The following is a 13,728-nucleotide window of genomic DNA, read 5'->3' on the forward strand; positions in this document are numbered from 1 at the left end:
TATCAACCACAGAGCCAGAACTCATCCTTTGCAACACCTTTCCCTTGGCATGTGTCATAGCCGTGTTTGCTTGGTGAATGGGAGGTGATGCCTTCCTTAGGGCTGGATGAGCAGGGTGGATGGAGGAGTATGCTGAGCACCCAGAAGTTCCACGGAGAGGGAAGGCAACAGGGTCTTTTGGACCAGAGTGGGGACAGCAAACATCAGCTGGCTCTGACGGCACCTAGCCCAAGCGACAAGATGGAAAACATCAAAAACATCTAGGAGCACTTGGACCACAGTCCCCAGTTCCTGCATTCAAACTACTACTGGGGATAGTTTGAGAGTTGATTTGCTAAAGGGCCATAAATGCTATAGGTCCGGGGTGGAACAGCCAGTGTTTTGGGGGTGTGGATGAGTACAGGCAGTGGATGGCAATCATATTAGCTCTTTTTCTCTTCCCTGGAACCCATTGATGCTCTACAAGGAACCCACTGTCTCTGGCGTTAATTGCTTGTGAGGCCTTAGGCAAGTTACTTAACTATTCTGGGCTGGATTCCTTCCATAAAAGGAAGTTAGGGAGGGTGGGATGAAAAGACTCTTAAGGCCACCCCTAACTCTCCTAGTGGCAAGATGTCCTTTCTTGGGGGAGCGGTGTGGTCACACATAACCTCTCCCATGGAAGGAAGGTTTCCAGACTCATGCTCCTCCCACTGTAGTTTGGGGCCTGTTTCCCCTCAATCAGGCCACTGCAATGATGGGGTACATTTCTTCCTAAGGCTCCTGAGCTCTGAGTCCCCCTTGCTGTTTTGGGGTCCTACTCCAATGTCTCCCTCCTCCCTTGGCCATTAAAAGGGATGTCACTCTAAGGGATGTCTCCACTTAGGAAAAGGAGCATACACAGGGGGCAGCTGTATGAGGCGTGAGGTTGGTACACTTAGTGTAGAGAAAGAAGGGGGGCTTTAATGGGGGTAACACTGGCAATGCAGGCTGGTCAACGACCGGAGGTGGTCATACCTTTCCTCCCCTTGCCTGGTGGATCCATGCTCAGTGCACAAGCTCCTGGGGTCACACATTGTGTCTGCAGTGGGATGGGGACACTGAACTTGGAGTCAAGAGACCCGGGGTTTATACTGGGTCTTTATAAGACCTTGAGCCTCAGTTTCTTCTTCTGCAAAATGGACACAAAACTGGCACTTAACTGTTGTGAGAATCAAATGAGATCAACAGTAATAGTTAAACCACCACCACCACCACCACCACCAGCAGCAGCACCACCACCACCATCACCACCACAATAATGTATCACGATTTCATGGTGTGACTTTTGGCAAGTCATTTCATATCTCTGAGCCTCATCTGTCCTATTTGTAAAATGGCAATACATTAATTTTTCTGCCTTCTTCTCCAAGGAACTCTGAGCAGTGTGGTGTCTTAGAACTGGGTGGCAGGTGGCCCGTATGTCAGCTATACCTCGGGCATTAACATTCTGATGCTCCACAAAGTGCCCTGGGTACTCTCTGTGCCCCTGTCTCCCCATCTATAAAATAAAGAGGCTGTATTCGAGTCCCTCAAATGTCCCCTCTGGCCCTCCCGTCCTGACTGCTGACTAAATGCCACAGTGAGCTGACACTGGCATTAAAGGAGCTGATCACTGGGATGTGCTATTGTGGTGATGGTTTCCTGCTAGAAAAAACTGTCCACACGGTAAAGAGTTGCTCCGAGCCTACCTACCCTCTATGGGAGTGGTCTGGGCCCCAGAATCACCTGCCACTTGGCCTTGGAAGGGAGGCTGGACAGGGCGGCTGGCCAAAGAAAAGCCTCCTTAGTGGCTGAAAGCTCTGAAATATGATCCCAGGAACAGCCAGGCTGAGTACAGATGGACATCTCATCAGGATCCCCAGACCAGGCTTTGGGCAGCATATGCCACAAGAGGTCTTCATGGGGCACGATGCCATATCTTACAGCAAGGGGTCAGGGGCAAGAGAGAGCAGTGTCTGATCTCCTGATCACAGCAGGGAAGCTCACACACAAACCCTGATGTTGGGCAAACACCACTTCACCGAACCCAGAGCTCACCCAGGCTGACTCAGGCTACGTAAGGGCCTTGGACAAATCCTTCCCCTTTTGTGGGTCTCAGTCTCCCTATCTGCAAAATGAGGAGCCGAGGGCTTCCCTGGTGGCACAGTGGTTGAGAGTCCGCCTGCCGATGCAGGGGACACGGGTTCGTGCCCCGGTCCGGGAAGATCCCACATGCCGCGGAGCGGCTGGGCCCGTGAGCCATGGCCACTGAGCCTGCGCGTCCGAAGCCTGTGCTCCACAGCGGGAGAGGCCACAACAGTGAGAGGCCCGCGTACCGCAAGAAAAAAAAAAAAAAAAAAAAAATGAGGAGCCGAGCTACATGAGCAGGCCCTAGAGACCTTTTGACCTCTTATCTCTCTCAGTAAGAAGTTTTGAGAATGAAGCCCTCATATAAGTGTATTTATAAATGATATCTGTACAGTTGTTCCGATACATTATGAATATTATAAAACATATCTTTCCATCCTCCACATGTAAAATGAGGAGACTGGATAATCTCCTAAAGGTCCCTTTAGCTCTCAAATTCTGACAATGTATGTCTGTAGGTCTCTAAGTTTCCTCATCTGTACCATGCACTTACATCTGCATACCCTCAATCATTCATTCAACAAACATCTAAAGAAAATGGGCCAACCACGGGCCACTGTTCTAGGTGCTGAGACACAGCAAGGAATGAGACAGACATGGTATCCACCCTCAGTAGTTCAAAGAGTTCTCCTGTGAATCACAGGAAACACTGCTGTTTTTGAATATTGGAAATTCCATGTGGTTCAGACTATTAGGCCTAAGAATGATTTGATGAGGTGAAATTGCTACAATTCATGCATTCAACCAACATTTGCTTGGCCCCCTGCTATGTATCAAGTGAAAGAGGTAAACCAACGAGCAAATTGACACAGTCCGCATCCTCATGATGCTTTCCGTCTATTAGAAGAGGTACGCTTTAACCAATGATCCTGTAAGTCAATGTAAAATTACAAATGTGTTGAGAACCAAGAGAGGTACTACAGTGATGAGAAAGTCTGTAATGCCAGGCGTGACCTAGTCTAGAGCACTGTGGGAGGATTCCCTAAGGAGATGACATTTGAGTTGAGATCTGAAAGCGGAGTAGGTATAAATTAGACACCAAGGGAGAGGGACAGCTTTCTTGGCATCATGTGCAAAGGCCCGGCAGCAGGAAGGGCATGGAAAATTTGAGTGGCTAAAAGGAGGAACGGGATGCAGCTGGAGCAGACGGAGAGAGGAGCAGCATTTTAGAAATGATCTTGGGGGCTTCCCTGGTGGCGCAGTGGTTGAGAGTCCGCCTGCCGGTGCAGGAAACGCGGGTTCGTGCCCCGGTCCGGGAAGATCCCACATGCTGCGGAGCAGCTGGGCCTGTGAGCCATGGCCGCTGAGCCCTGCGCGTCCAGAGCCTGTGCTCCGCAACGGGAGAGGTCACAACAGTGAGAGGCCCGCGTACCGCAAAAAAAAAAAAAAAAGTTAGAAATGATCTTGGGGGAGGTAGCCAGGGGCTGTACCACGGCAGGGAGTCACCAAGGCCTAAAGTTCTGCAAACCAAAGGACAGTGATGCAGGGCTTTAGATGAGGGTAAGGAGGGTGTATATGGTCTGAATTACTTTTCAAAGAGGTTCTTCTAGCTCGACATGGAGATGGGTAAGAAGGGTAAGGACAGAGGAAGACAGTGTTACTGACAGTGGTGTGAGATGGGATTATAACAATGGCAATTGCCTAAGCTGACTGGACGTAAACTAAGATGATTAAAACAACACAAAAACACCCATGACCTTAAAATCCAAACCACAGTGACAGGATGTACAGCAGGTAGAGAAGAAAGTACTTGCCACTGAGCAGACCTGATTTCAGGTCCTGGTTTCATACTTACAAACTATGTGACCTTGGACAAGCCACACTTCACCTCTCTGGTCTCAGCTTTTCCTTTTCTGCAAAGTGTACTAGACTATAAACTTCTCAGTTAAGAGCTCTGGGTTTTTATTACAATTATGACTCACCAGCCATGTTCCCATGAGCAGGTCACTTCTACCCTCTGAGCCTCAGTTTCCTCATCTGTAAAATTGGGTCTTAAAAATACCTCTCTCCTAAAGTTACTGTGAGGATGGAATCAGACAACAGATGAAACGTGTTTAGCACAGGGCTGGCACATAATAACGTAAGGAGCTCGGCACACACATTCCTACCGTGAGCGAGCGCGCACACACACTATGAATACACACGTGTCAGGCCCAGATGGAACCTCTCTTCCCGTAGGAGTGGTAACTGTCTTGTAAAATTCCAGCTCACTTGCCTAAGCTTAACTTTTAATGAAGCCAGAGAACAGTGATCTGCTGGTGTTTCTGCTCAGCGAACCTGTCAGCGGGATGTAAGCCCAGGGAATTCGGCAACTAAGGGATTCTCCTGATGAGAAACATTTGCGTCCAGAGGATCTTAATATTTGTTTGCAACAGACACATGCAGACGTGAATTACTTAATGACTGTTTTAGGGTTCGGCATTGTTCCTGGATTTGGTTTGGCTTTGTCTCTATGACATCTTAATTCTGTGTTTTATTTCTCGGAGCTCTACATACAGGCTGTGGCATATGGGAGATCCCTCAGCAAAATCTCCAATGGAGATGGGGGAGGGAAGGAGAGAGAGAGAGAGAGAGAGAGAGAGAGAGAGAAAGAAAGCGCACGAGCACAGACTGTAGCTTCAAGGGTGTGTGGCAAAGGGGGCTGTGAGGTGAGAGGGATAGTATAGATTTGCACCCATGGATATGAGAGATACACCAAACCCTCACCGTCGTGGGAACAAGATTTGCCACTGCTATTTGGAAGTCTAAACAGTGTCTTTTTCAATTTCCTAATCTGATTGATCACAATCAGAGCGATGTGTAAATTTCATGTTTGTCCATAATGCATGGAGGGGCCCAGCTAAGCTTCTGACTCTGCCGTTCAAAGTCATCCCTGGTTGCACTAGAGTTGGGAGAGAGGAGCCAAGAGAAGCAGATCAGACCAGGAACCCGGACTGAGAGGGCAGGAGCGCCCCTGTGACCCCCTCCATCCACCCAGCCTAGGGGCTGAGGACCTGGGAAGTCCTTAGATGTCTTACAAGGCCCTGCTTTATCTGTTTCCTGCCTACGTCTAGGGAGTCAGTTCCTGTCAGTCTCCCCCTCACCCGTTCTGCTCCAGCCACACTGACTTCCTTGCTATTTCTCAAATACATCAAGCATGCTTCCACCTCAGGGCCTTTGCACATGCTGTTCCCTCAAACACTTTCCCCCCAGTAATCCTCATGGCTGGCTCCCTCCCTTCTCCAGGTCCCTGGCCACTCCATCCAACAAAGCCATCCCCGCCCTCACCCTCTAGCCTTTTGCTCACCTTCATTCTTTTTTAAAGCACTTACTACCACCTGACCTTATATTATTTGTTTGTTTCTTCAGTTATTATTTTTCTCCCCCATGAGAGCAGGGGCTTCATGCTGTTCACTGTTCCAAGCAGGAGCTCAAGAAAATTGTTGAATGAATGAAGTACAGCTTTGGTTTTTAGCCACAGGCAGCTGCTTCTTCTTTGTACATTCATTCCCTGGTTGTTTATTTTCTCTTTGACATGTATGGGCTCACTCTGCTCCCCCCAGCGTCGGTGGCTGCTTGAGGGATGCAGACTGGATTTTGTTTTAGCCAGAGCTGGACCATGAAGGACAAGAAACCTAACAGCCCATGCCCGAGTGTGTATCCTTAAGCCGCTGACAGGGGAGTTGGGAGACTTATATTCTAAGGGCAGTTCCTTTCCATAGCCTCCCTTCATTAGCACTGACTGGGACCCCCCACAGATAATGCCCCCTCCAGAGTTTAACCTGCTTTTTCTTCTGGGAAAAGGAAAGCTCTTTCTTGAGACTCTATGGGGAATAAAGGCTGTATTCGTTCTGATCATTCCTTGCATTTGTAGGTAAAACTGATGAAGAAAAAGAATCATTCCCATTTTACGGATGAGATAACTAAGGATTACTGTATAATAAGCAAGGGACTCTGTCCCTGAGGGTCTCTTCTTCCTCTGGTTTTCCACATCCCCCTTTCTTTATTCCTACCTACATTTATAGTACTTAAGATGATCTGCCTCAGTCATACACACTCCTGTCTATGTCTCCCTTTGCTGCTAAATTCCGAGGCCCTCAAATGGAAAGATTGCATTTCATTCATCTTTTCCTCCCTGATGGGCCTGACACGTAGTAACAATAAAAACGATCATTTATTATTAATAGTAAGAGCTAACACTGGTGGAGTCCTCACTGTGTGCCAAACAGTGCTTTCCATGTATTAGTGCATTCAGTCCTCCCAACAGCTCTTGGAGGTGGCTGCTATTATTAGTCCCATTTTATGGATGAGGAAACTGATATTGAGAAGGTCAAGTTGCTTGCCAAAAGCCATGGAGCCAGTGAGCGTCTGTAAACAGTAAAAGGAAACATTTCCTGCGATTAGTTTGCCTTCAGGTCCTGTCGGATTTTTAAAACAGCTCTGTACGAATCTCCAGTGGCTCTTTTAGGCAACTGTAGTGAGAATTATCTCACTGCAACTCCGTGAGATGAATATTTCACCGATGGGGAAACTGAAGCGTAGAGAGGTGAAGTGACTAACAGACTGCAGAGCCAGGAAGTAGCCCAGCAGAATGTCAGCCTGGGTCCATCTGACTTCAGAGCCCAAGCTCTTCACCTTTCTACCTCTGCCACCCCAGAAATATTCTCTTGCACCTCAGAGAAAATCTTACTAACAAGCAATTACAGAACTCCAGTTTTGTTAAGCCCCTGCGAACTCTTCCACCTTGCAGGAAGGTTAAGTCCAGCCACTCTGAAAGAAAGGATATTTTAAAAAATGTACTGTGCCCCTGTGGGATGACTGAGGTGCCATGGAGCAGAAGGCACCTGACCCAGGCTTCCATCCTCATTTATAGGAGTTAGGCTTTTAGGGACGTGGCCCCATTTTGGTGGCCTGGAGTCGGGGTGGAGTTAACGGAGACTGACACGGGCCTGGAAAGCACTTCCAAGTGACATTAAGTTCAACCTCCTGCCCCCGGACAAGCCGACATGTTCACTCACCCAGCCACACAGACATCTATATCTAGAGAGTTTCATTCTGACACTAGTGACAGATCAAATCTATTTGCAGTGTGTGTGTGTGTCTCCCAGTCTCCCGGGTTGCACTGATCAGCATCCTCAGATTGTCAGGACCAGGGTGGGGCTGGGAGAGGGCTAATCTGATGCTGGATTTGGACCATGTGTACTCGTTCAATTAATGCATCCAACTTTCACTGAACATCTACCGCAGCTCGGGTCTCTAAGACAGCACAGTTGCCAAGAGAACACGGCAGCGTCAGAAACGATCCCCTCATTGACCCTGTACACCATTCAACCAATTTCACCTTTCAGAAGGAGAAAGGTTTGACCCAAACAGTAACACTCCCTTTCCAGAGAAAATGTTCATTCATCGCCAGGGCAAGCATTTTCCCTGACCCTCGTCTCTTGGCTCTTAACCACAGGACGTCGCCTCCCAACAGCCCCTCCCTCTGCTCCCAGAGACAGAGTCAGCGCAAATGTGCTAACTGATCTCTTGGCACGAGGGGGAGACTTGGATTAAGTGGTTCAGAGGCATTTTCCTGGCCTTACCATTTGGCCATCTTTCCCTTTATGCAGTAAAATCTCCAATAGTTTGGAATTTATGATCCTTTAGACAGGGACTGGGCTGAAGTCTGCTTCTGGACTATTCTGCATGGAAAGGATTTTCGAAGAAAATTAACAGCTTGCCCAAAGAATGGTAAAGGCAATGCAGAGTCTACTTAAGGGGGCCACCTCTCTAGCCCTTTACAAACACTCCTGTATCTACAAACAACTGATATACTAATTACAAATGATAGTTACGTGTTCATTAAGTCCTCAACTACTCTTTGTTGATCTGAATATTACAGTTTGAGTTGGCCTCCAACACTAGGTTTCCCACGTTGAGCCTAAACTTCTTAGGTGAAAACTTTTCTGGACTAAGCAATTAAAAAAGAGAATTACTGGGCTTCCCTGGTGGCGCAGTGGTTGAGAATCCGCCTGCCGATTCAGGGGACACAGGTTCGTGCCCCGGTCCGGGAAGATCCCACATGCCGCGGAGCGGCTGGGCCCGTGAGCCATGGCTGCTGAGCCTGCGCGTCCGGAGCCTGTGCTCCGCAACAGGAGAAGCCACAACAGTGAGAAGCCCGCGTACAGCAAAAAAAAAAAAAAAAAAAAAAAGAGAGAATTACTTAATGCCAGGAAAACAACTATACTTCTTTGGCAGGAACAAAAGAGGGGGTCTCGCACACTCCAAGTATCTTATTGATTCATGCTGGCTCTCTTCCAGCTGGTACAGGGTGAGATTTGCCTCGGATAGTTCCCATTAGAGCTTCCATCCTGGAATAACCACCCCCAGGCAACCCTCTTCAGTCTTGATATGAACTACAAATTATAGTCACTCTAGAGTTGATGGGCTAGGGATTAAAACTATGGTTTTCAAGGAATTTGAGCCTTGGCTAGACTGGCAGTGCTTGGTCATCCCTATACAAAACAGAACAATATTCCATAAGGACGTTGTACCAACCCATTCTGAATCCAGACAATTCTTCACCAACCCTCCACCCCCTAACTGAAAGCATCAGATCACAAAGCAGCTAACCTTCCCTCAGGGAAGGAAATATAGGAACTTAGGGAGGAAAATATGGGCCTGCTCTCATCCCACCCACCCCACCTCAGTCCTGTCGCCTGTCAGGAGCTGAAATCTCACAGTTTTTAGGGTCAGCATTATTAGGGTGAGAAATGGGTAAGCTGGGAAAACACAATACTGGAAGGAACTGTAGATTTCCTTTGGCCATTGTAGCTCTGAGCTGTTTGTTTTAGAGGCAGTGTGTATTAAACAATCACTGTCCCTCGCACTGTGGGAAGTGCTTTACCTGACTCAGTCCTCCTAACTCACTGCCTGAGACAGCTACGATTACTGTTTCTATTTTCAAGCTGACAAAACAGGCTCAGCAAGGTAGAGCCACTTGCCTAAGGCACTCCGCTAAACAGTAGAACCAGGTATTGGGGTTCTGAGCCCTTAAGCACCGCCTCCCACACTGCTACACTGTTCCGACATTTGAGTCAGACATTTGCTCGCAACTTGATACATTTTAAAGATATTGCCTCATCAAGTATGCCTCACAGAGGGGGAGAGGGAGGGACCAGGGGATGCTTTGCTTGGAGTAAGGTTGTATGATGTATGCATATTGCTATGAAATCAACGAACTGAATGTAAGCTTCTATCCCGGTACTAAATTATCGTCAGAAACAGACTTAAAATATCCTGGGGAAGTTCACTCAGGGGGTAGAAGCCCTCATCCAGAAACAAATATTAAGTGTGTAACCAACAGGACCGGCTGGTGGTTCACCCTCCCCCTCCCCCATCTCCCTGTAGACAGCTACTTGGGCAGATCCGCTGACTGTGAGCTGGGCCTCATTCATGGAACTAGACAACATTTCTGATGAGACCAAGTCCCCAGACTGCCTGTAGAGGAAGCTGCTGGGGCCCAGCTGATGCTAAGCTCATGCCTCTGTCCCTTTCCTTCCTAAGAACTCGGCTTTAGAAACATGGTACTTTCACCCTTAAGTAAAGCATAGAACCTTAAAAAGGAGGTAGAAATTGACCATCGCTGGATGTGGCTGGCGTGCATGAAAATGTGGATGTTTCAGGCTTTACAGCCAGTCTGTTAAAAGACAACTCCAACCCAGCCCCTCCTGAAGACTTAAACACAAACTGGAATCTATGCTACAGAGAGGCCACGCCTGTTACAGAAGTATTAAAGAGGATCCTTTCAGCACGACATAAATTAGGGACTAAATGCTCAGACTTTCACCTCGGGAGTGGTTTTCAGGGGGAAGGAGACTCAGGACGTTAAAAGACACCAGGAGTGAAGTGATGCCTGGGTGGGGATGGTTGGCTATTATAAGAGTCCCATATGGATTAAATCAGGATTTGCACAAAGCTGCTGCAGAAGCAGGTGGGGTGGGAGACCTTGTGAGCAATTCCTATGACTGAGAGTATGACCAGGAAAAAAGGCATGGCAGTAACAGACTGACAGGCAAAAGGTGAAGTTACCAAGCCAGGTGGCCATCAGGTATGCTTATCTGAATTAAAATACCACCAGGAATCCGCTCTCCTCTCCCTGCACCCCTGAAATACATGGAATACTCAGGACCAACTGCCACACTTCTAGTTTCCAATGAAATTTCCTCTAGTCCCTTCTACAAGGGCATATTCTTTGGCCAACGCAGCACCTGATTTGCCAACAGGAGGTGCACTCCGAAGGTGGAAGGGATGGCAGAAACCCAGGAAGATAAAACCACTGATGTCAAAGCTCTCTACAAAGAACCTCCTTCCAAGCAGAGCAACATCAGCTTTTGGTGGCATTTGGTGTTACTGTTCCCCTTCTCCAGCCTGTGTCAGAGGATGTCCCCTCATCCCAGCCACAAATACTGGCTGCTGCTGCCGCCGCTTGCAGCCTGCTACATCCTGCTGGCTGGTCATGTTTCTAGTCCAGCCATTCCCAACATGGGGTGCCCGTTTTTCTAAAGACCTGTATGAGCCAGGTCTCTATCAGACTATGAAAAGTTCTCCAGTCTGAGTTTGATTCTTAAAATATAACTCCCCCATCGGTCCTCCACCCCACACCCACTGGAAAGTTCAGATGCAGCTGTGCCACAACAGGCATTCTGTCCAAAGCACTTTCCCAGACATGTTTTCAATCTACTCCCTAATGTAGCCTGCCAGGATTAATAAATCCTCCAAGTGGTCTCCCCCTGGTCCACTTCTTTCTTTTTCTCCCACCCAACCACTCATCCAACACCAGCAAAAGAAGAGTTTTCATTCAGCCTTGATTTTCCCTGACGGAGGGCACAGCCTTCTTCCCTTCGTTCTCGAACTCCTCTAAATTGAATGATTTACGAAAACAATTGGGTTTCTCTGTATTGGAATGCTTCTGTTCCCCCCAACCTCCTCTCAGTTTCACCCCACATCTTCCTCTCCTTCTTTCTGCCTTTCTTTCATTTCTTCCCTCGTCCCCTCTCTATCACACTATTTCGATACCACCACCCAAGGATCGGTTCTTATGCCTGAGTTCAAAGCAATCAGATTCTTTTTGAAAAACCAAATAAAACTCTTCTGAGACCATCTTCAAGATCTTGGAAGGCTCCTCCCTGACTCTTGAGCTCAGACTCCTGGTTCTGCTTGCTGGAGACCAGATAATTCAGCAGCAGCCGCCGCCAGGAAGGTGTGGAGGAGGGTGCTGTTTAGGGTGTATTTGAGGGAACAGCATATGGGCTTTTGTCAAAACAGTCAGAGCTCACTAGTTTCTGAGCGGAGCATGGAAATGTGCCGCTGCCTCTGAACAAGGCTTGAGCTAGTTCAATCCTCATCTCTTCTTGGACAACACCCCTAACTGCCTCAAATCCACCATTCCTTCACCCCCTGTCCTCGGAGCCCTGGGATACCAAGAAAAGTTTCTCCGTCATCTCCCACCTCCACCGCCCACCTAAAGACAGCAAAACCTTTCAAACAGCAGCTGCCAGGTCAGCCGGTTGAGCGTTGCTCCCCTTAAAGACTCTCCGTCCCTTCCCACCAGCTGCCACCTCGCACAAGCAATTCGTTCTCCCATGTTCCAGTGGGAGATAGAGTAGTGACGAGGAAAGACAGGCGCTCTGGCCCAGCTGCCTGCCTCCACCCCGCAGGGCTCTGGGGCACAGGCCAGAAAGGGGGACCATCAGGGTCTCCCCTCTTAAGCAGGAGGTCATTACCTTGGCAGCGGCTTGCGGGCCGTGATACTGGCGACAATGATGCTCTCGGGACGCGGGGTGGCCACGGCTTTAAAGGTTCCTCGCCAGAACTTCTCAAAAAGCTGTTTCTCTCCTTGTTGCACGCTCGCCATGGCCAACCAAAAGGGCCCGGGGCTCCCGGGCGCTGTCCGAAGTGCTGAAACGAGGCTTCCGAACGGGGGCACACCCGGCCCCGCTCTCTGTCCGTGTGAGGCCCAGAGGGGTGGGGTGGGAGAGACAGGGGTTCAGGGCGGGGGATGGGCGCCTCAGCCCGGGCCGGCAGGGGAGGAAGAAGGCTTGTCCGCCGGTTCTCTCCGCCTTCTGGGTCGGCTCTGGGCTGCGCTCTGAGCTTGCGGAGCCTCCGCGCCCCAGGAAGGGAACGTTGCGCTGGCTTTCTCGGCAGCGCCGGAGAGAAGAGGCGACGGGGTCGTCCGTGTGTGCGTGCGCGTGTGAGCCCCGCAGCGCCCGGGTTTTGTCTCTCTCACAATGTGACGTTGGAAAAGGAGGCCGGTCGCGCGAGCTGCACTTTCCTCCCCCCTCTCCGCCTCTCCTCCACCCCGCCAACTCCCTCCTCCTCCTCAGCCTCCAGCCGCCATCTGCATAACAAAAGCCCGCAGGTCGAGGGAGGAGAAAGGGCGGGGCGCGCGCCTGTCACCGGGGCCCCGCGGCTACGGAGTTGCAGCGCTGACCCCTGAGAAAAGCACTCGCGGCGCCCCGAACGGAACCGGGCGTGAGCTCCTGCTTCCCAGCCCCCTCGCCTCCCCCTCCGCCGCGGGCCTTCCCCCTACCCTCTCTTGCGTGCTCTCTGGGAGCGCCGCCTCCCTTCCCAACCCCTTCGCGAGTCTTGAAGAAGATCCTCTATCAAGGGAGAAAAAAACTTAAATCTATCCGCCCCCGCCAACCTGCCCCGCCCCTCCGCCACCGCCTCACTTCTGGGAGGGCCTGTCTACGGCAGCAAGCGGACGGGGGGCGTCTTCGGAATTCCTCTTTGCGCCTGGGTGCTGCGAGATCCCCACCACCCAGAAAGTGCCGTTTGATGGACCATCCGTCAACAGTTCGGCCTCTCGCCATCTGCCGAGCCGGCCCCGCCCGCAGAGGGGTGCAGCGCTGCATCTGTGCACGCGGCTCCAAGGGCTATCTCTTTTGTGCCTCACTGCCAGCCAGTCCAACGTGCTGCTGCCAAATCCATCCAAAGGCAAGAGCGCCCACACCCCACCCCACCCCATCCACTCCTGCGGAACTCTGCTGCAGCCACTTTTCCTTAAGGCAGCTTGTCTCGGGAGAGGAGTCCGTTTTGGAAAGGAAAGCTCTGGGGGGTGGGTTTTGAGGGGGACACCGGAGGATTATAGGGGGATACTCTTCTGTCTGTCTCCCCATCTGCTACCCCTTCCCAGTCCAGCCCTAATCCCAGAAAGTGGAAGTTCAGAATCACAATAAAACCTAGACGCAGAGGGTCTGGGCAGAATTTCTCTCCTTCACGCCCAGGGTTTTCATTAAGGAAAAGAGACACGGGACCCCCCTCAGCCCATCTCTCCCTTGGAGTCCTTTAATCTCAGCAGAGTTGCTACTCCCACTCCCCAGACTTCGCATTCCTGGAAGGAGGCTTCGCCAAGTCTTAAAGGCCTCCCAGCGCCTGGCACTGGGTCTTGGCCACAGTGGGAATAAACTTCTTGCTGATGGTGATAGCGATGGGGACCAAAGGGACCAGGGCACCAATGTGAACTTCCGAAATTCTCTGAAAGGCAACAGGAGGGGAATAGGAGAGAAAGGGGAGGAGGAAGGCAGAGAGAACGCTGGAGTAACCGAGCATCCTTCC

The 13,728-nt window shown here is 50.2% G+C and overlaps 1 protein-coding gene across 1 annotated transcript in view; it reads right to left on the reverse strand.

The window, feature by feature from the left end:
- Positions 1 to 12,025, reverse strand: part of SRRM4 (serine/arginine repetitive matrix 4) — a gene marked incomplete at both ends in the record, with an annotated part of 164,466 nt that extends 152,441 nt beyond the window's left edge. Inside the window, one exon of the mRNA XM_079717056.1 lies at positions 11,895 to 12,025. Coding sequence (XP_079573182.1) covers positions 11,895 to 12,025 — 131 coding nt within the window. The remainder of the gene's footprint in view (positions 1 to 11,894) is intronic.
- Between the last annotated feature and the right edge of the window lie 1,703 nt (positions 12,026 to 13,728).

Source organism: Hyperoodon ampullatus (assembly GCF_949752795.1).
Source record: "Hyperoodon ampullatus genome assembly, chromosome: 13".
NCBI lineage: Eukaryota > Metazoa > Chordata > Mammalia > Artiodactyla > Ziphiidae > Hyperoodon > Hyperoodon ampullatus.